We start from the raw sequence: 22,121 nt of genomic DNA on the forward strand, positions 1-22,121 counted from the left end.
ACTAACTAAAATAAAGAAAACAACCTACTTTGCAAAAAAGTATAATCAGATTCTGCCATTTATGAATATCCTACCTGGCGAAAGATATATTGGAAGCGGACTTCAAAATCGCCCTTCTTTAGTCCTGCTTGAAATGTGGCCACAAAAAGGCAGCATCCTTGTCGATATGGGACACGGCCTTTGTCTGAATTTCACATGAAACAGATTATCTACTCTATTCATAATGTTACTTTAATTTAGCATTACAATAGCATGAAACACAAATGTCCAAAATGTTTTGATGATTTATTCAGCAAATATGATAAAAACCAAGGTACGTGAAAGACTGATTAGAGATCCTTTCAAGGTGGCAAAGGTAAATGTTACAGAAAGGTATCAGAAGTGACAACGTGGTTACCATTCAATGTAGAGAAGAATGCAGCATAGAAGTATGACATACTCCTTGTCAGTCAATGTTAAAGTGGTATATTGGAGGAGACCAGTTATGAAAATGCTGTGCACAGATTGCATTATTGCGATTTGTTTTAAATACAGTACGTAGTGCATATATGTTTATTGTGTTGAGTACCCGTTTTTGCTGAATATGCCCTTGAAGAAAACATAACATTTTGGGGTTTCTACATTCAATACAGGAGCATTTGCGGCCATTCAGTGGTTTGAAATGCAGCCAGATAATTTAAAGACACTTGAGAGAAAGTATAGTTGGGTCTTCTGAACCCCTGCCCTTTGAAATGTCATTGCACAATATGACACAAACAAGTGACACTGACACTACCACAATACAATAGAACACAGCTAATAATCATATGCACATCCACATAACCTAAATGAGACAATGGTTAACCTTTCAAAAACAAAAAAAGTACAGTACAAAAGCAGCAACACAAAAACATTTAAATGACATAACCCAGAGCCAAAAGTAGACGTTAACTTGACAAGCACAAAAAAACAACACAAAATACAAGAGATTCAGTCTCACTCAACAAATTGAAAAAAGACATGACTTTGGCTCCGTCATCATACAACAATAGCAGATGATTTTTCCTATTGCATTTTACTCTATATGTTCTGGAGTGGCTTATCCTTAACCTTGATATGATCTGGCAGCACAACACACTGTACACAGGTTGATGTGTCAGAGCAGTCGATTCCTCTTACCTGCAGGCTGATTGCTAGGTTCAACTGTACTTAGTCTGCTCTATAGACTTGCAGGGTACATACAATGTACCAAATCCAAAAAAGAGTGACCTCATTAGCTTGCCTTCAGATGACTTATGTACAGTGAGCTTCAAAAGTATTGGGACAGTGAAATGTTTTGTTTCTTTGGCTCTGTACTACAGCACTTTAGATTTGAAATGGTACAATGACTAACAGGTTGAACTGCAGACTGTCAGCTTTAATTTGAGCGGAATTTCCTCCATATCGGGTGAACCGTTTAGAAATTACAGGACTTTTATACATAATCCGCCCATTTTAGGGGACCAAAAATATTGGGACATTCACTTATATGTGTATTAAAGTAGTAAAAAGTTAAGTATTTTGTCCCATATTCATAGCACGCAATGACTACATTAAGCTTGTGACTATGCATTTGATGTTTGTTTTAGTTGTGTTTCAGATTATTTTGTGCCCAATAGAAATGAATGGTAAATAATGTAGTGTGTCATGCTATCCTCTCAACATTACAATAACATGGGAGGTTAAATTGCGTCTGTAACTTACAAATAATTTGTAAATAACTGCAAATTGACTGCAAGAAGCCCAAACAGATATAATATTTCACTGAAACATAATAATTTCAAACCTTGCTTACATTTGTATACAATCACATATCTCTCTATTATTTGTGGGGAATACTTTGGAACAGATGTCTAAAAATGTTATCACTTGGAGCTCCTTTGCTGGGGTTTTTACAGCCTTTTATGTCTAACAATAAAAAAATGATTTGCTCAGAAAATTTGGGCCGCCAAATAAAATCACGGGCCGCCAGTCGGGGAACCCTGCTCTACTGGCATATCAAAGTTCCCGAGTGAGATTCCTGCTACTCTCTGTCGCTCAGTGGGTAGAGTATGGAGCTTGCAATGCCAGGAGAGTGAGTTAGATTCCCGGGACCACCCATACGTAAAATGTATGCACACATGAATAAGTCGCTTTGGATAAAAGCATCTGCTAAATGGCATATATATTAACGTCAGCTCCAGGTAACACAGAGACAAACAAAACGGGGTCAATATGTAGTCACAATGGTGGCTAAATCCCACTCGAAAATGTATGTTTGTGTGTGGGCCAAGCATCTGTATGTGTAGCCATGATCCCTCACCTGTACCGCCCTCTCCCCTCCCCTCTTTTCTCTCCATTACGCAGTCACTGGGATGTCCTAGCGGGTGTCAGTGTGTCGTACTTCCTGCCCACTCACCCTGCCAGAAAAGAGTCCAGCATTGGTAAACAACAGTGTTCGGGAAGCTACTCTGAAAATATAGTTTACCAAGCTACCAATTACTTCACACTGGAATAAGTTAAACTACACTAAAGCACCCTTAAGAAAAATATAGTTCATTTAACTAAAGTTACTTTGAAAAATTACTTCACTACATCCACACTACTAGGTGAACAAATCTGAAATGCCATAGACACTTTAGGGTGATATGCAACCAGAAGGTGTAATTTAGCCTATTTAACACAAAAATTATGTTTCAAGTGAGATTTAGGCAGGTCTGATGCTTTGTAAAAGAAATGAAATGATTGCATACAGCACATATATTTTATTTTTGCAAAATAAGTCGTGTGTAATTCCAGTAGTTATCTACATACCTACATAGCAAAACAAGTAATTAACTACTGAAAACACTACCAAGATTTGAATTGAGTTAAACTACCACCAAGTTACTGCAAAATGTAGTTAAATCCCTAGTTGAACTACATGTAGTTCACTACTCCAGGGCGGGCAGTGAATGAGCACTGATTGTTAACCCTCACCTAATCTTGCGCTGATTAGAGGGAGAAAAGAGAGAGAGGCAGACAAATCCAGACTGACTACCATGGTACACAGCAAACACACATTAGCACAGATAAAATACTCACACTAATCAGCTCATATTCTCTCATACATTACACCAGGGTATTATTACAGTTTGTCAGGAATATTCAATGTAAAGAGTTATTTTTGTTGGTGAAAGTTTGCCACTTTCTCTTATGCACGCTAACCATTCTTTTTTGTACCACAGTCCAACATTCTTCAAGAATGTTAAATGTTCCAAAAAGTGAACTGAGAGAACAAAGTATGGCATTCGGCAATTTGCACCAGCAAGGTCTCTTTATGCTCCACGTTTATCATTAGCATCACTTGACATTAGTGGAGTGAGTGAGATGCCTTGTACTGACTGTATTGCACACCTGTCCAGCAGGGGGCAGGAGTGGGAGCAATGTTTACAGTAGCAGTGGTACAGTACAGAAATGGTTTTGATTCCAAAACTTTTGTTGCCACATGGCTAAACTAAGACCTTATGGAGTTTTGTTGTGACCCAGAAAGTTGTGTAGCTAATATATTTTCTCTCCAGAACCAAGTCTTGAGCCACAACCTCCAATGAGTTCACCACAAAACAGACCCACCATTTAGGGAAACACATTACGAGGTCCCAACTCAGTCATCGGGTATGGGCGTATTACAGTTTCCATGGTAGATATACACCGGCCCCTCACAGCGGTAGTAGAGCTGGAACACGTCCCCGTATCCATGCTCCCTCCACCAGGTACACAGCTGGCGGTTCCAGCCACAGGCCAACTGGTGGAACAGCCCTGGGTGTTCCATGCCGATCATGCTGAAGAAGTCCTGGTCCCCCAGGTGGCCCCTGAAGTGGTACTGGTCAGCCAGATGGGCCACGTTTCTGGGCTCCAGGAGTTGGTTGTAGAGGGCTGAGGTCCGCATGGCCCCTAGGTCCAGCAGCATCACGCCACTGTTGAAGCCCGGCAAGCCGTCGGGAGGAGGCTCCCCCACACGGGACTGAGGGTTCTCCTTACGGTACTGCCAGAAGGTGTGTCTGGAGGGAAAAGAGTTAAGGGGAAGTTCAGAGAAAGAACCAAGAGGTTGTTCCGTAAAGCACGATGTTCACAACAATGCAGATAGAGAAGTAGTGTAAAGATGTGATTACCTAGTTCTGGATTAGTTGGGACAAAAGAGACAGAGATCATTAGTGCCTAATGATGTCAAATTGACACCAAAAAGTATGACACAATCGCACCTGCACTTTAAGTCAACTAAAATATTCAAATTTATAGACCTCAGTCTTCTCAAAGATATCGTTTTGAGTGAGTAAAGTATTTTTTAAAGACTGTTTTCTTATGCTATACACCACCATACTGCTATATGCTGAAAGCCTAGACAAAGAATCCTATCATGCATTTCTACATGACACATCCAAAGAGGGGGAAACACCGCCCTGCACCATCGGGCCTCTTCCAGAGTGGACAGCACCTCCTCACCCCACCACCCCCATGCTTACAGGACAACATCCCAATCAGAAGAAACCAACAGTTCAGTAAGACAGCTATGCAGAATTGGCACGAAGAATAGAGCACCCTGCTGCAGCCGAGCTAAACCAGGGAAGGCATATCTTCTTTGTTATTATCAGAAATATAATTATTAGAAATAAAACCTCTTACCATTATGAGTTCAGTTTTAGATAAGCTACCCGGGAAAGGGTTCAAGTTAGCTCATATAAATATATGTGGCCTCGGAAACAAATTTCATGAGATGAGTAATTTGCTAATCTTAGAAAATATTAATACATTCGCCATTTCTGAGACTTACTTAGACAACACATTTGATGATATGGCAGTAAGAATACAAGGATATACGGTAACATCTATTGAAAAGACAGGAATGTCTACAGGGAGGTGTTGCTATGTCCACTACCGGTCAAAAGTGTTTCTTTATTTGTACTATTTACTACACTGTGGAATAATATTGAAGACATCAAAACTATGAAATAACACATATGGAATCATATAGTAACCAAAAAAGTGTTAAACAAATCAAAATATATTTTATATTTGAGATTCTTCAAATAACCACACTTTGCCTTGATGACAGCTTTGCACACTCTTGGCATTCTTTCAACCAGCTTCATTAGGTAGTCACCTGGAATGCATTTCAATTAACAGGTGTGCCTTCTTAATGCGTTTGAGCCAATCAGTTGTGTTGTGACAAGGTGGGGGGGGGGGGGTATACAGAGGATAGCCTCTGTATAGGTGTGCGTGTGTGTGTGTGTGTGTTTGGGCTGGTCCCATTCGATGGCGAGCAGAGCAGATCAGATCTGCTTCAGGCCAGGCCAGGGTCTGCTGAATAAACAGCCCTGCACAAAACAGGAAGAGAGCTGGTCCAGGAGCCAGATGGAGCGCCAGGGGGCTCTGCCAACTCAGCACCCTGCTCTGCCAACACACTAAGCCCATAGATCTACATAGGACATGGCATCTTAAATTACCATGTGTGTGTATATGTTTGTTTATATATTATCTTGCTACACTGTTACAGTTCCTGTCAGTGGTACCAGTTTGCAACAGAATAATATCTGATATCAGGTCATTATCACTGTTGATGAGAACTTGGTCTGGCCAGAACTAGTCGATTGCATAACAGACAGCTCATGTGCATAGTCCTGGCCTGGTTCAGGAGCTCTGTGGCCCTTAGTCTTTAGCCTAACCTTCTGGCTAATCCCAGGGATATCCGATATAAAGGGTATTTTCTAGGAGAGGAGCAGCCTGCCTCCAGTGTGCTCTGCTCTGCTCTCCAGCTCTAACAGAGGAATGTGAGGCCACCAGCCTAGTAGCCTGACCGTGTGTTTGCTCAGCTGTGGTTACACTCAGGGCTAGACGCAGACTCTCCAAAACTTCGACACCACAGCGTCCCCTAATGGTGACGGTACCTCTGTCTCACCTTGAGGGCAGATGAGGTATGGACTGAGCTAGGGGAGCTTAGGGTGGACAGGAAAGAGTTATTTAACCCTCTACACACTGCAGGCTTATCCCTCTTTGCAGCATAAAATATTGAATAATGCATACCTGCCAAGCACGCTTCTCTCCCATAAGCAGCAGCTTATGCAGGAAATCCACATATTGGCAAGGGGCCTGCTATGTCAGGAAATACCTGGGTAAATGTTGTGAATGCAGGAATTTCGAAATGAGGCCAAATGTCATGGAAATGGTGGCTGATGGGCATGAAGGCACCTTGAGGGGAGCGGTGGAAATATACGCTGGAGAGGCGGGCCAGGCTGACATACAGTACTCTACTGTGTCATGCGTAGAGTACTGCACTTAAGACACACAGTAGCACAGCTCTGATGTGTTTGCATGGACTGATATATTGATATAACTAGGCAGGTACAGGTATATAATTTTGGTGTGAAGCTTTAAAGGTCAGCTGCCTTTAGGTCGTTTAAAACCAGTGAAGTTGTTTCTATGTGGCATTGATATGAGTCATTATTCTAGTGTCAAAATTGACTACAAAGTGTAAATAGGATAATTTTGGTCATAAAGTCCTGTCTCATCCAAAACTGAGTTTTGTAAGTGAGTTCGTCATGACTTACTGAAGGTTTGGGTATGGATTACGATCATGCACACGCACCCAGTGACCACTAAGAGAAGCAGCTGTGCTGATTGCACAACATTTTTACATTTTAGTCATTTAGCAGACACTCTTATCCAGAGTGACTTACAGGAGCAATTATAGTTAAATACCTTTCTCAAGGGGACAACAACATATTTTTCACCTAGTCAGCTTGGAGATTTGAACCAGAGACCTTTCGGTTACTGGCCCAACGCTCTTAACAGCTAGGCTACAATCATAGCAGCCAGAACCTCCACACAGTGCAACAGACCTGCCCATTACGAAGCGCCTCAAACTTGTTTACATAAGACAACACGTTGCCAATGTTATGTTAAAATACAGTGCCTTGCGAAAGTATTCGGCCCCCTTGAACTTTGCGACCTTTTGCCACATTTCAGGCTTCAAACATAAAGATATAAAACTGTATTTTTTTGTGAAGAATCAACAACAAGTGGGACACAATCATGAAGTGGAACGACATTTATTGGATATTTCAAACTTTTTTAACAAATCAAAAACTGAAAGATTGGGCGTGCAAAATTATTCAGCCCCCTTAAGTTAATACTTTGTAGCGCCACCTTTTGCTGCGATTACAGCTGTAAGTCGCTTGGGGTATGTCTCTATCAGTTTTGCACACCGAGAGACTGACATTTTTTCCCATTCCTCCTTGCAAAACAGCTCGAGCTCAGTGAGGTTGGATGGAGAGCATTTGTGAACAGCAGTTTTCAGTTCTTTCCACAGATTCTCGATTGGATTCAGGTCTGGACTTTGACTTGGCCATTCTAACACCTGGATATGTTTATTTTTGAACCATTCCATTGTAGATTTTGCTTTATGTTTTGGATCATTGTCTTGTTGGAAGACAAATCTCCATCCCAGTCTCAGGTCTTTTGCAGACTCCATCAGGTTTTCTTCCAGAATGGTCCTGTATTTGGCTCCATCCATCTTCCCATCAATTTTAACCATCTTCCCTGTCCCTGCTGAAGAAAAGCAGGCCCAAACCATGATGCTGCCACCACCATGTTTGACAGTGGGGATGGTGTGTTCAGGGTGATGGGCTGTGTTGCTTTTACGCCAAACATAACGTTTTGCATTGTTGCCAAAAAGTTCAATTTTGGTTTAATCTGACCAGAGCACCTTCTTCCACATGTTTGGTGTGTCTCCCAGGTGGCTTGTGGCAAACTTTAAATGACACTTTTTATGGATATCTTTAAGAAATGGCTTTCTTCTTGCCACTCTTCCATAAAGGCCAGATTTGTGCAATATACGACTGATTGTTGTCCTATGGACAGAGTGTCCCACCTCAGCTGTAGATCTCTGCAGTTCATCCAGAGTGATCATGGGCCTCTTGGCTGCATCTCTGATCAGTCTTCTCCTTGTATGAGCTGAAAGTTTAGAGGGACGGCCAGGTCTTGGTAGATTTGCAGTGGTCTGATACTCCTTCCATTTCAATATTATCGCTTGCACAGTGCTCCTTGGGATGTTTAAAGCTTGGGAAATCTTTTTGTATCCAAATCCGGCTTTAAACTTCTTCACAACAGTATCTCGGACTTGCCTGGTGTGTTCCTTGTTCTTCATGATGCTCTCTGCGCTTTTAACGGACCTCTGAGACTATCACAGTGCAGGTGCATTTATACGGAGACTTGATTACACACAGGTGGATTGTATTTATCCTCATTAGTCATTTAGGTCAACATTGGATCATTCAGAGATCCTCACTGAACTTCTGGAGAGAGTTTGCTGCACTGAAAGTAAAGGGGCTGAATAATTTTGCACGCCCAATTTTTCAGTTTTTGATTTGTTAAAAAAGTTTGAAATATCCAATAAATGTCGTTCCACTTCATGATTGTGTCCCACTTGTTGTTGATTCTTCACAAAAAAATACAGTTTTATATCTTTATGTTTAAAGCCTGAAATGTGGCAAAAGGTCGCAAAGTTCAAGGGGGCCGAATACTTTCGCAAGGCACTGTAACTGTTGGCCCTAAGCCCTTTATGGAGTGGCCACTTGCTGAAGTGTTTGTCAATCCCTCAAATGTGACACTTTTTGGGGGGCAAAATGAGAATTGAGACGATCAGAGCACACTTGAATAACAACTGCAACTTGTCAATATTCCAAAAACCCATTTGCAAGAATCTTGTGTCCCCGCGACCTGTTTTGCAACATGATTCCTAAAGAAACACTGCCCGACAGACCAACACACACTCTGGTAGTTGTACAAAACAAAATGGCATGAAGCACACACGTCGCCACTCGGCAGTGACTTGATAAGTTGATTGTGGCCTGGCTGCTCAATGTGCTTGCTAGCTACTACTTGCTAGCTTAATTGAAAAAGGAAAAGAAAAGGGGACAGAGTTGGAACTTAGATAGCTACTTTGAAAGCTTGCAGATGATGAAGTTGTAGACATGTTGTTGTTCTTAGAAAACAGTCCGGGGCACGCAGCCAGAATTTCCCGACTCGATAGACAGTATGCAGTGCACTGACTAGTTTTACTAGCACCTTTTTTAACTTGAGAAATACTGCAACAAACACCTTAGCAAGATGCAAAATTGCACGACCAAGACCTGCTCGGGCAAAAACATCTGAATGAATTACAGATTTCTTGATTTATCTTAATTCTGACTATTTTTAAAGGAAGTGACCATTTTGAGGAAGTGGCTATTTTATTGCTACGATGACTCAGGAGGGACAAACAACAGTACCTGCCACTGTACGATACGCGAACATAACACACCCATATTAAACCACACCCCCAAGACAACTCTTGTTTGGCTTTAGTGACGGCCACTAGCATTTCTTAATGAGCAATCTTCAAAACGACGCCAAATCAGGAAGTGCAGTCACCCTTTAAAGACTGTGCACTTAATTGTATGTCTCCTCTGTTGTCTGTCACGTTCTTGGACTTGGGCCTTGGCTTTGTGATGGGAGAAGGTTGCATGTTATCATTGGTATGCTTGCATGGATGTCCACCCTCCCATAGAGGAACACACAGACACTCTGGCCAATTGGCAGAAGCAATGAGGAGCCCGCCAAGATTGCTCTACAACTATTCAGAGGATGGTTTGCAAACGCGCTGTGAAAACACAGGCAATGTGAAAAACACACGTTTCCCTCACCATCTTCCTCCCTCCATCTCAAAGAAGGCTTTGTGGTCTGAAGTTCAGAGGAGCTTGTTCTCAAGGACATTTCAGTTTAAAGTCAGTATCTGAAGTCAGGAAACAATAGAGCGATTGCCTCCTACCACAAACCAATTCTGGCACTAAAACTGCACCTAACACGCTGTATAGGGCCATAAGCAAACAAGAAAATTCAAACCAGATGTAGCGTTTTTCGTGGCCGGTGCTTTTAATGCAGGGAAACTGAAATCCATTTTACCAGAATGTCACCTTTAGATCAGCATTACTCCACACATAGAATTGCATACAAGGCCCTCCCTCGCTCTCCCATTGGCTAATCAGATCATAAATCTATCCTCCTGCTTCCTGCTTACAAGCAAAAACTCAAACAGGAAGTATCAGTGACGTGCTCAATACAGAATTGGTCCAATGAAGCAGATGCTAAGCTACAGGACTGTTTAGCTAGCACATAATGTAATATGTTCCAGGATTCATCTGACAATAGCGAAGAGTTTACCACATCAGTCACCGGCTTCATTAATAAGTGCATCGATGATGTTGTCCCCACAGTGACCGTATGTACAGTGCCTTCAGAAAGTATTCATTCATACACCCATGACTTATTCCACATTTGTGACAGACCGGCTTGATTCTGTCTTATGTAGCAACATTTGAAATTGTGTTTTTATTTTTTTATTTTACATTGGATAAAAGTAGTTCTAGAAAATGGTATATCATTTACTACAATTGAGGAACAATGGGAAAGTAATTCCGCTTTGAAAGTTGATCAACTTTTAACCTCACTTTTGAGAAAATGGCCCTTGAATGTTTTGATACCTAGAGTACTGAAGAGCTCTTCTTTGTCTACACCCATTCAGCATCGATCACACCCTCAAACGCATTAAGAAGGAAAGAAATTCCACAAATGAAATTTTAACAAGGCACACCTGTTAATTGAAATGCATTCCAGGTGACTACCTTATGAAACTGGTTGAGAGAATGCCAAGAGTGTGCAAAGCTGTCATCAAGGCAAAGGGTGGCTACTTTGAAGAATCTCAAATATAAAATATATTTAGATATTTTTAACACTTTTTTGGTTTCTACATGATTCCATATTTCATCGTTACTATTATTCTACAATGTAGAAAATAGTCAAAATAAAGAAAACCCTTGAATTAGTAGGTGTGTCCAAATATTTAACTGGTACTGTATGCCTCATCACAATTCTATCTCAGAGATCTACAGACAGTTCCTTGGACTTGGTATAGTATAGCTTGGACTTGATATGGTATAGCTTCTGCTCATACATGCACTTTCAACTGTGGGACCTTATATAGACAGGTGTGTTTCTTTTTAAATCATGTCCTAACATTTGAATTGGCCATAGGTGGACTACAATTAAGTTTGAGGGGTCAATACACACCCTGCTTTGATTCCAAGCTGTATCACAACCGGCTATGATTGGGAGTCCCATAGGGCAGCTCACAATTGGCCCAGCTTTGTCCGGCTGAGGGTTTGGCCGGGGTAGGCAGCCATTGTAAATAAGAATTTGTTTTTAACTGACTTGCCTAGTTAAATGGTAAAATAAAAATGTACACCGACTATGCACACACACACTGGACTCTACCCTCACTCACACTTACTTACGCTGACACCCCAACACACACACATTACATACACCCACACACACAACATGCGCACACATGCATGCTGACGCCACACACACATTCACAAGCATTTCACTGTTAGTCTACACCGGTTGTTTATGAAGCATGTGACAAATAACATTTGATTTGATTTGAGCAGAGAAGCTTTGCCGGACTTTCCTTGACTGCTGTGGAGAGAGGCGCAGGCAGTGTCAAAGAAAACCTTTAAACACTGCTTTTATCCACATGCCTCCAACTCCCAAAAACTCCCTTATCTACTTGGTGAACCGATCTCAGAGAGGGAAGGGAGTTTGGAGCCTTTGGCGCAGGAGAGAGCTCATCTCAAAGGCCTCCAGGTGTTAATTCCTGCTATTTGATGCCCCAGACGCAGATTTGCTTTGATCCTTGTAACCTCCACTCAGGAGTTTAGCTTGAAAGGCCACAAGAAAGAGAAAACTTCAAAGAAACGCAGAGAACTAAAAGTCTAACCAATTGTTTCGTCTCTACTACCTGGTATGGTGAACTGACAGTTTGAGTTACAGTACTGCATATCCATTCCTTGGGGTGTCTTCAAAGTGTAACAAGTTAATTTGTGAGCTCTACCAAAATTGAAATCACAGTAATACATTTACATAAACCTTTTAAATCAAAGGTAGCGTTACTGCTTTGATACTTAAGAGAAAGCCAGTAATGAAGTTGCAGGAAGGGGGTAGCCACCACTGTTGCCTGGTGACAGTTAATAGACAATGACCTTGTCAACAATGTCTGCTGCACAAAGTGGGTTTCACTATGAAATAACAAGGCGCTAATAGCGGAATACGAAACGTAAAACATCAGACCAACAGCCCCATCATATGAACAAAACAATCTATCTCAGATTAGACCTTTCTACTGCCATCAAATGTCAATCTCCCAATGGAGTTTGTCCCTTTGTTAAATGATCCTCAGAGTCATTTATCTTTGGGCATTGTGTGTCAACAAAACAAGGGAGAGTGAAAGGTGTTTTGGTGAAACTTTTCTGACCTTGTTTATGAGAAGATCATCTTGTTTATGAGAAGGCACTTGTTGCGCTTCAATCCAGATCTTGGGAGACCCTGAGGGGGACTTAACACTATGTCTTCTAGCCAAACAGGATGATGTGAATCACAAACACCAACGCACACTCCAATGCGTGCGTCCGCCCTATTCTGAATGCTAATTCATTAGCCGTGCCCCCCGATATACAAACATGAGCTTCAATGGGAGGATAGTGAGGCGAGCAGGAGGAATAGAGGCCTCGCCTCCTATTGCAAGTGTTTCCTCTCCCTGCAGCTCAGCAAAGTCTAGTGGGACTGACAGCTTTCCTTTGACACTGTAGATTGTTTTATTGACCCTTTATAAATAGCAGCTATAAGCTCCAAACATACTTGTTGACATAGCTCTGTTGTACTGTCCTCCTTCCCCGTCCCCCAGACTGTAGGAAAGGGGGCTTTAAAGGCCATCTATCTCCTTTAAGTCAAGTCAGGCGGCGTGCCACATATTCCGTCCCTCTGCGACCGGCTAGGGCAACATTGACACAGCCTTTCACTCCTCCATTATGGCTGTTTTGACACCAGGACTTTTGTTGAATAGCAAGCCATCATACAGACAGAGGACAAACAGCACTAAGACCGCAGTGGAGGAGAACCCTGGCCTATACCTACTGCTGAGTTAGGGCCAGGGAGAGCTAGAGCCAGGTTGAGGAGTGAGCTACAATGGGGGAGGTATGTAGTTAGGGTGGGATAAAATTCAATATTGGTGGCATACTTGAATGTCCACAGGGTACGTGCATAAACACACTCACACAGCAGCAAGCACGCACACACTTCTGTCCACTAAAGTAAATCCAATCCTCTGAGGATATGGCTGGGAAATTGCAGTGTGAAAAATTGCTAATTTCTAAGTCCTCATCATGTCTAAGGTCGTTAACATCACAGTGACATAGCCAAAAGTAGAGTAAACATGTTCCTTTCTAGGAATTGAACAAATCTGCTCAGGCACATCCAATTACATGAATCGAGCGAAATGTGCAGGAAACTGTGTCACAAAAAAAGTTTTAGATAACAGAGCCCAGAAGGAACTGTTTAAAAGGGGACGGCGTGGTTAATGTGCCAGGACACGTGTTAACATTTACTAGTGTACCAGAAATATTTCACCTCTCACTTCTCCTGCATGTCAAATATCTCTTTGCTGTTTTCAGCCTGAAATCTAAAAGAAACAGAGAAACCAGGATTCAGTTTCGCAACATTAGATAAACATGAACTCGATGTATGTAGATCATGGGGTATAAGCAACGGATATGCAACCCAATCGCATGAGGCCAAAGGGGTTGTGGCTAGATGGAATACAGCAGGGATCCTCAACTGGATGTCGAATTTGGCCCGCAGATGATTTTGTTTGGCAATAGAAGGACTCTCAGACCATGAGAAACAAGATTATCTGGTCTGATGAAACCAAGATTGAACTCTTTGGCCTGAATGCCAAGCGTCACATCTGGAAGAAACTTGGCACCATCCTTACGTTGAAGCATGGTGGTGGCAGCATCGGGCTGTGGGGATGTTTTTCAGCAGCAGGGACTAGGAGACTAGTCAGCATAGAGGGAAAGATGAACGGAGCAAAGTAAAGAGATCCTTGATGAAAACCTGCTCCAGAGCTCTCAGAACCTCAGACTGGGGGCGAAGGTTCACCTTCCTAACAGGACAACGACCTAAGCACGCAGCCAAGACAACGCAGGAGTGGCTTCGGGACAAGTTTCTGAATGTCCTTGAGTGGCCCAGCCAGAGCCCAGATTTGAACCTGTTTGAACATCTCTGGAGAGATCTGAACATAGCTGTGCAGCAACGCTCCCCATCCAACCTGACAGAGCTGGAGGGGATCTTCAGAGAATAAATGGGAGAAACTCACCAAATACAGGTGTGCCAAACTTTTATGGTCATACCCAAGAAGACTCGAGGCTGTAATATTTCAGTCCCCCCCCCAAAAAAAACAGAAATACCAAGAAAGTATTTATACCCCTTGACTTATTCCACATTTTGTTGTGTTACAGCCTGAATTGACAATCTACACAAAATACCCCATAATGACAAAGTAAAAACATGTTTTTAGACTTTTTGCAAATATATTGAAAGTCAAATACATAAATATCAAATCAAATCAAATCAAATTTATTTATATAGCCCTTCGTACATCAGCTGATATCTCAAAGTGCTGTACAGAAACCCAGCCTAAAACCCCAAACAGCAAACAATGCAGGTGTAAAAGCACGGTGGCTAGGAAAAACTCCCTAGAAAGGCCAAAACCTAGGAAGAAACCTAGAGAGGAACCAGGCTATGTGGGGTGGCCAGTCCTCTTCTGGCTGTGCCGGGTAGAGATTATAACAGAACATGACCAAGATGTTAAAATGTTCATAAATGACCAGCATGGTCGAATAATAATAAGGCAGAACAGTTGAAACTGGAGCAGCAGCAGTCAGGTGGACTGGGGACAGCAAGGAGTCATCATGTCAGGTAGTCCTGGGGCACGGTCCTAGGGCTCAGGTCCTCCGAGAGAGAGAGAAAGAAAGAGAGAATTAGAGAGAGCATATGTGGGGTGGCCAGTCCTCTTCTGGCTGTGCCGGGTGGAGATTATAACAGAACGTGGCCAAGATGTTCAAATGTTCATAAATGACCAGCATGGTTGAATAATAGTAGATTATATATCTCAAGAAAAATTATGTGAACCCTTTGGAATTACCTGGATTTCTGCATAAATTGGTCATTAATTGGCGTTAATGGTGCCGGAGGAGATGGCCGCCGTTTTACGGTCTCCTAACCAATTGTGCTATTATGTGTTTTTTTTTGTGATATTTGTAAATTATTTTGTACATAATGTTTCTGTAACCGTATCTTACGGAAGAAAAGAGCTTCTGGATATCAGGACAATCATCACTCACCTCAGATTAGACGAAGATTTCTTCAACAACAACAACAACAAGCAGGAATCAAACGATATTCTCCAAACACCCCACAGGGCAGACATCCCAATTATTCGCAAAAGGAAGCGACGCAGAGGACGAAGAGGCGGATGCCTCGACCGGACCCGCAGAAGACAACTAGGAAAGCTGCCGTTACCGTCAATATTACTCGCCAACGTGCAATCATTGGACAATAAACTAGACGAGGTAAGATCACAAATATCCTACAAAAACTGTAATATCCTATGCTTCACGGAATTGTGGCTGAATGACGAGGAAATAAGCAAACAGGAAACCACTCACCCAGAGGCCGCGCTCCTAGTGGCCAGAGACTTTAATGAAGGGAAACTTAAATCAGTTCTACCAAATCTCTATCAACATGTTAAATGTGCAACCAGAGGAGAAAAAAAATCTAGATCACCTGTACTCTACACACAGAGACGTGTACAAAGCTCTCCCTTGCCCTCCATTTGGTAAATCTGACCACAACTCTATACTCCTGATTCCTTCTTACAAGCAAACATTTAAATGGAGGGAAAACATGCAAAGGAACAGGGAGATTAGTTTCTCTTAGGCACTTCCTTGTTGGATTTTCCTCAGGTTTTCACCTGCAATATCAGTTCTGTTATACTCACAGACAATATTTTGACAGTTTTGGAAACTTTAGAGTGTTTTCTATCGTAATCTGACAATTATATGCATGTTCTAGATTCTGGGCCTGAGAAATAGGCAGTTTCATTTGGGTACGTTTTTCATCCAAAAATCAAAATACTGTCCCCTACACTCAACAGGTTAAACAGAAGCCAACGGAAGGAAACTGGGATAAACATACCAGAATTTTTCCAATAGAAACTCTCGTTTGCAACTGTTGGACTAATGATTACACCCTATATCAGCTAGATGCAGGCAAGATTATGCAGGCAAGATCGTGCAAGGTGGTATTGTCAGTCACCTTGATTACTCAAATTTCTCTCGACCTGTGGACCTACGTTGTAAACATTAGGTTGTACCAACCTCATGATGGGTATAGGGAAAATTAGATTATTATGTAGTAGCCTGAACCTATCAATGTTACATTGAGCTGGGTAAATGGAATATGAATGACAGTCATCCAATATGCTGTAATAGAAATATGGCCATCATTTATCTTTATCATCCTCCCTCATCATGAACGGCACCGACCGTCACTACTTTCTGGGTAAGTCTCTAAGAGCTTTGCACACCTGGATTGTACAATAGTTGCACATTATTCTTGTTAGAATTCTTCAAGCTCTGTCAAATTGGTTGTTGACCAATGCTAGATAGCCATTTTCAATGCTTGCCATAGATTTTCCAGACGATTTAAGTCAAAACTGTAACTAGGCCACTCAGGAACATTGAAAATCATCTTGGTAAGCAACTCCAGTGTAGAAACATTAGGAACAATCCAGGAGAAAAGTTTGATCCATTATTGGTATCACCTGTTAAATCCACTTAAAATCAGTGTAGATGAAGGGGAGGAGACAGGTTAAAAGAAGGATTTTTAAGCCTTGAAACAATTGAGGCATTGATTTTGTATGTGTGTCATTCAGAGGTTGAATGGGCAAGACAAAAGATTGAAGTGCCTTTGAACGGGGTTTGGTAGTAAGTGCCAGGCACACCGGTTTCTGTTAAGAACTGTATTGCTGCTGAGTTTTTCACGCTCAACAGTTTCTCGTGTGTATCAAAAATCGGTGCCAGGAGAGCCAGTAGGAGGCAATCTATCCTCTGGTCTAAAAATACACATCACCAGAAAATGTTTGGACACACCTACTCATTCAAGGGTTTTTCTTTGTTTTTACTATTTTCTACATTGTAGAATAACAACAAAGGCATCAAAACTATGAAATAACACATATGGAATCATGCAGTAACCAAAGAAGTGTTGGCTGCTTTTCCTTCACTCTGCGGTCCAACTCATCCAAAACCATCTCAATTGGGTTGAGATCAGGTGATTCTAGAGGCCAGATCATTTGATGTAGCACTCCATCACTCTCCTTGGTCAAATAGCCCTTACACAGCCTGGAAGTGTGTTTTCGGTCATTGTCCTGTGAAAAACAAATGATAGTCCACTAAGCGCAAAGTTTGTGGAAATGTTAATTGAATGTAGGAGAATATAACACAGCAGATCTGGTGGAAGAAAAGAGAAAGAAAGAGCATACGTTTTCTGTTTTTATTGTTGTCGCATCATCTTTCACATGTACTAGAATAGCCACACAGTCAGATAGGATGCTGGAGATAATTTTGATGGATAACACAAGAGGGCAACTGTAGGTGTGCAAAGTTTCAGACTGATAACTTCAGGAATGGGTGAGCTACATGACATTTAGCATGAAGTCACCCAGGTGTCCCACACAAGTTGCCCAAATGTACCCAAGTGGCCGAATTGGTGAAATGACCTATAACTATATACAACAGTGCAAATAACTATATACAACATATCAAAAAGCAATTCTAACACACACACAAAAAAAAAAATATTAGAAAAAAAATATTTAAAAAAAACAGTACACCCTTTGGAAGTCCTCTACACAATATTTTGCTGCCTTTGCCATGTCCCATAGCAGTCTCTTTCTGATGTAAAGCAGAGGAAAACTGAACAAGTGGTGCAGGTCATGCAACACAGAACACAACGACGCCTCCATGCTGTGCCCTTTTGGCCCTGAGGCACAGTCATGCCTGCAGTAATGAACTGTGGCATATGAACACCACTGGAGGCAGGAGTAGAGGGGGCAGGAGTAGAGGGGGCAGAGGTAGAGCGGGCAGCTTGGCACCGGGGGCTCCCAGTCGGAGTCGCTATCACTGTGAAAGAAAACATTAAAAAAATATTTGTATTGTATGAGCCTTTTATCATCACATAAAATAAACAGATATGTATTGTATAGAGCAGAGGGAACAGTCACTAAGGTGAAGTGCTGTTCCATTCAACTCCGGCCATTGTTGTGGGCCTGCCCTCCCCTGAACTGCACCCAATGGCTATTTCATATGGACATGGAGAGGAGTAGCAGGTGCAGTGGCCATGTGTGTGTTTGCTGTTCTACTCCATTCCATTTGAATAAAAAAATTGAAAATATATATATCTGACATGGAATATACACACATACCCAAACCAACCAACACACACACACACATTTCATTGCAAAATATATATATATATACAGTATATTTTTTGTGTGCAAAAAACCCCCAAAAAAAACAAATATATATATATTTCATAAAACGGCATTAGCACTTACCCGTCCAGAAGTACGTCCTGTCCTTGCAGAAACAGCTCCCCAGCTTCTGTTTGAATCATAACACTCAAAGATTCCTCAAACAAAAAATCTGTCTCACTTTCACTTTAGACTTTGACTTTGCTTTTCCTGATTTATTTGTCATGATGTTTTCAATGAAATCGTTGAAAATACAACTTTCCAAAATACTGCTGCACGTAACAAGCGTCACAGCAACTCCTCTGATAGTCAAGGCGAGAATGGAGTTCGTTACGCGTGCATTTACAAACAAGGAATGGTGGTCCAACCCAAAACCATTACATACTGGCGTTTACCTCAGCTCATTGGCTATCTACCCAGCTAGATTTCAAGAAGATCAGTGGTCATTGGGCGGAAATACAGTCAATCAACGAAGCTTCGCTAAAATTATTGGTGCGCAAGGTAGTCATTGCTCGTTGTCTTCAAATCAGTTCACTTCGGTCAATACTCCCTGCAAAAAAAACAATGACGTTTGGCTGTGTTGCAAACATCCAGAGGAATGCACTGAAACCAACCATGACTAGATAAACAATTGTTTACCGTGTATAATTACGTTGAATGCTCCGTAAAAAAATGATAGAGATGGAATTCACGGCACAAACGGGTTACAAAATGTTTTGATTTAGGCTATAAAAATGGATTTTATCAAAGAAAACGGCACTTCATTTGATCACTGGGACCCTCAGGAAGAGAAATAAGAGCAAGATATCAGAATGTAAGCCATAATTTCACCTTCAGATGTGTATGTGTAAAAACTGTCATGGCAGAAAATTATTTTGTTGTTGATTGCTCTTCTCAAACAAAAGCATGGTATTTGTTCTCTGTAATAGCTATTTTAAGTGTGCCTTGAATTCTAAATACATCACAGACAGTGTCACCAGCAAAGCACCCCACACCATCACACCTCCTCCTCCATGCTTCACGGTGGGAACGATACATGAGATCATCCATTCACCTTCTCTGTGTCTCAGAAAGACACAGCGGTTGAAACCAAAAATCTCAAATTTGGACTCATCAGACCAAAGGACAGATTTCCACCGGTCTAATGTCCATGGCTCGTGTATCTTGGCCCAAGCAAGTCTCTTCATCTTATTGGTGTCCTTTAGTAGTTGTTTCTTTGCATCAATACGACCATGAAGGCCTGATTCACGCAGTCTCCTCTGAACAGTTGATGTTGAGATGTGTCTGTTACTTGAACTCTGAATCATTTATTTGGGCTACAATTTCTGAGGCTGGTAGCTCTAATTAACTTATCCCATATGCAGCAGAAGTAACTCTGGGTCTTCCTTTCCTGTGGCAGTCCTCATTAGAACCGGTTTCATCATAGCGCTTGATGGTTTTTGCGACTGCACACACTTTCAAAGTTCTTGAATGACAGACCTTCATGTCTTAAAGTAATGATGGACTGTCGTTTCTCTTTGCTTATTTGAGCTGTTCTTGCCATAATATGGACTTGGTATTTTATCAAATAGGGCTATCCTCTTTATACCACCCCTACCTTGTCACACCACAACTGATTGCCTCAAACACATTAACCTCTTCCTTCTACCCTCTACTTTTTTAAACATTCTGTTAAAAATCGCGCAACATTTCAGCGCCCTGCTACTCATGCCAGGAATATAGTATATGCATTTGCTTAGTCTGTGTGGATAGAAAACACTCAGACGTTTATAAAACTGGTTAAATCACTGCTGTGGCTTTACCAGAACGGCATTTACATCGAAAAGCACAGGAAAAACTGATCACTGAAAATGGGAAAATATATCCATGCGCTACTTGAACCCATTGATAAAGGTGAACCACAATTAATTGACTGAGGTTGCAGTACCTACAGCTTCCACACGGTGTCTAGAGTCTTGTCATTTCCCTTCGAGTTTTTTCTTGGTCAAACACATGCAAGGCACCGTATTTCTTCAGGTCTAGGACCGGATATTTTCGTTGAGTTTCTAGCCGGACATTTTTCCAGACGGACAGCTAATGATCTTTACATCGCCTCCTGATGAATTTTATCGCTTATTAACGTTTACTAATACCTAAAGTTGCATTACAAAAGTATTTCGAAGTGTTTTGTGAAAGTTTATCGTCGACTTTTTGAATTTTAAAAAATGACGTTACGTTTTGAAACGATGTTTTTTTCGTTTATCACACAGTCTACATATAACGATATCTAGGCTTTATATGGACCGATTTAATCGAAATAAAGACCCAATAGTGTTTATGGGACATCTAGGAGTGCCAACAAAGAAGATGGTGAAAGGTAATGAATGTTTTCTATTTTATTGTGCGGTTTGTGTTACGCCAAAATGCTAATTATTTTGTTTACGTCCCCTGCGGATCTTTTGTGTTGTAGTGTATTGTTTCATGCTATCAGATAATAGCTTCTCATGCTTTCGCCGAAAAGCATTTTAAAAATCTGACTTGTTGCCTGGATTCACAACAAGTGTAGCTTTAATTCGATACCCTGCATGTGTATTTTAATGAACGTTTGAGTTTTAACTAATACTATTAGCATTTAGCGTAGCGCATTTGCATTTCCAGAGCTCTAGTTGGGACGCAAGCGTCCCGAGTAGAAGCAAGAGGTTAAGAAGGAAATAAATAATTCAAATGAACTTTTAACAAGGCACACCTGTTAATTAAAATGCATTTCAGGTGACTACCTCATGAAGCTGGTTGAGAGAATGCCAAGAGTGTGCAAAGCTGTCATCAAGGCAAAGGGTGGCTACTAAAAAATAAAATAGTTGGTTACAGTTGGTTACTGTCACGCCCTGACCTTAGAGAGACATTTTATTTCTCTATTTGGTTAGGTCAGGGTGTGATGTGGGGTGGGCATTCTATGTATTGTTTTCTGTTTCTTTATTTCTATGTTTTGGCTGTGTATGGTTGTCAATCAGGGACAGCTGTCTATCGTTGTCTCTGATTGGGAATCATACTTAGGTAGCCCTTTTTCCCTCCTTTCAGTGTGGGTAGTTGTCTTTGTTAGGAGCATTATAACCTTTATAAGCGTCACGGTCGTTTTTGTTATTTCTTGTTTTGTTGGTGACATTTTAACAAATAAAGAAAATGTATGCTCACCATGCTGCACCTTGATCTCATTCCGACGACGGCCGTGACAGGTTACTACATGATTCCATATGTGTTATTTCATAGTTTTGATGTTTTCACTATTACTCTACAATGAAGAAAATAGTACACCTTATTTTTTCAAACTTGAACGAGTAGGTGTGTCCAAAATTTTACTGGTACTGTATATCCCAATGCCCCAGGGCAGTGGTTGTGGACATTGTCCTGTGTAGGGTGCAGTCTTTCGGATGGAATGTTAAACGGGTGTCCTGACTCTCTGTGTCCATTAAAGCTCCCAATTGCACTTATCGTAAGAGTAGGGGTGTTAACAACGGTATCCTGGCTAAATTCTCAATCTGGCCCTCTTACCATCATGTCCACCTAATCATCCCAGCTGCCATTTGGCTCATTCATCCCCCCTCCATTCCCCTGTAACTATTCCCCAAGTCATTGAGAATGT

At 41.5% G+C, this 22,121-nt stretch overlaps 1 protein-coding gene and 1 long non-coding RNA gene across 2 annotated transcripts in view; both read right to left on the reverse strand.

The window, feature by feature from the left end:
- Window positions 1-272: 272 nt before the first annotated feature.
- LOC115109182 (xyloside xylosyltransferase 1-like) overlaps window positions 273-22,121 on the reverse strand; it is an 80,308-nt gene continuing 58,459 nt past the window's right edge. The window contains exon 5 of the mRNA XM_029633837.2: window positions 273-4,037. Within this exon, the coding sequence (XP_029489697.1) occupies window positions 3,641-4,037 (397 nt within the window). The 3' untranslated portion in view covers window positions 273-3,640. The remainder of the gene's footprint in view (window positions 4,038-22,121) is intronic.
- LOC135564508 (uncharacterized) lies at window positions 17,510-20,599 on the reverse strand. Its single transcript, XR_010461091.1, has 2 exons — window positions 18,587-20,599; window positions 17,510-18,152 (listed from the first exon to the last, which is right to left on the reverse strand). It is a non-coding gene; the product is annotated as an uncharacterized LOC135564508 (long non-coding RNA).

The sequence above is a fragment of the Oncorhynchus nerka genome, linkage group LG25 (genome assembly GCF_034236695.1).
Source record: "Oncorhynchus nerka isolate Pitt River linkage group LG25, Oner_Uvic_2.0, whole genome shotgun sequence".
NCBI lineage: Eukaryota > Metazoa > Chordata > Actinopteri > Salmoniformes > Salmonidae > Oncorhynchus > Oncorhynchus nerka.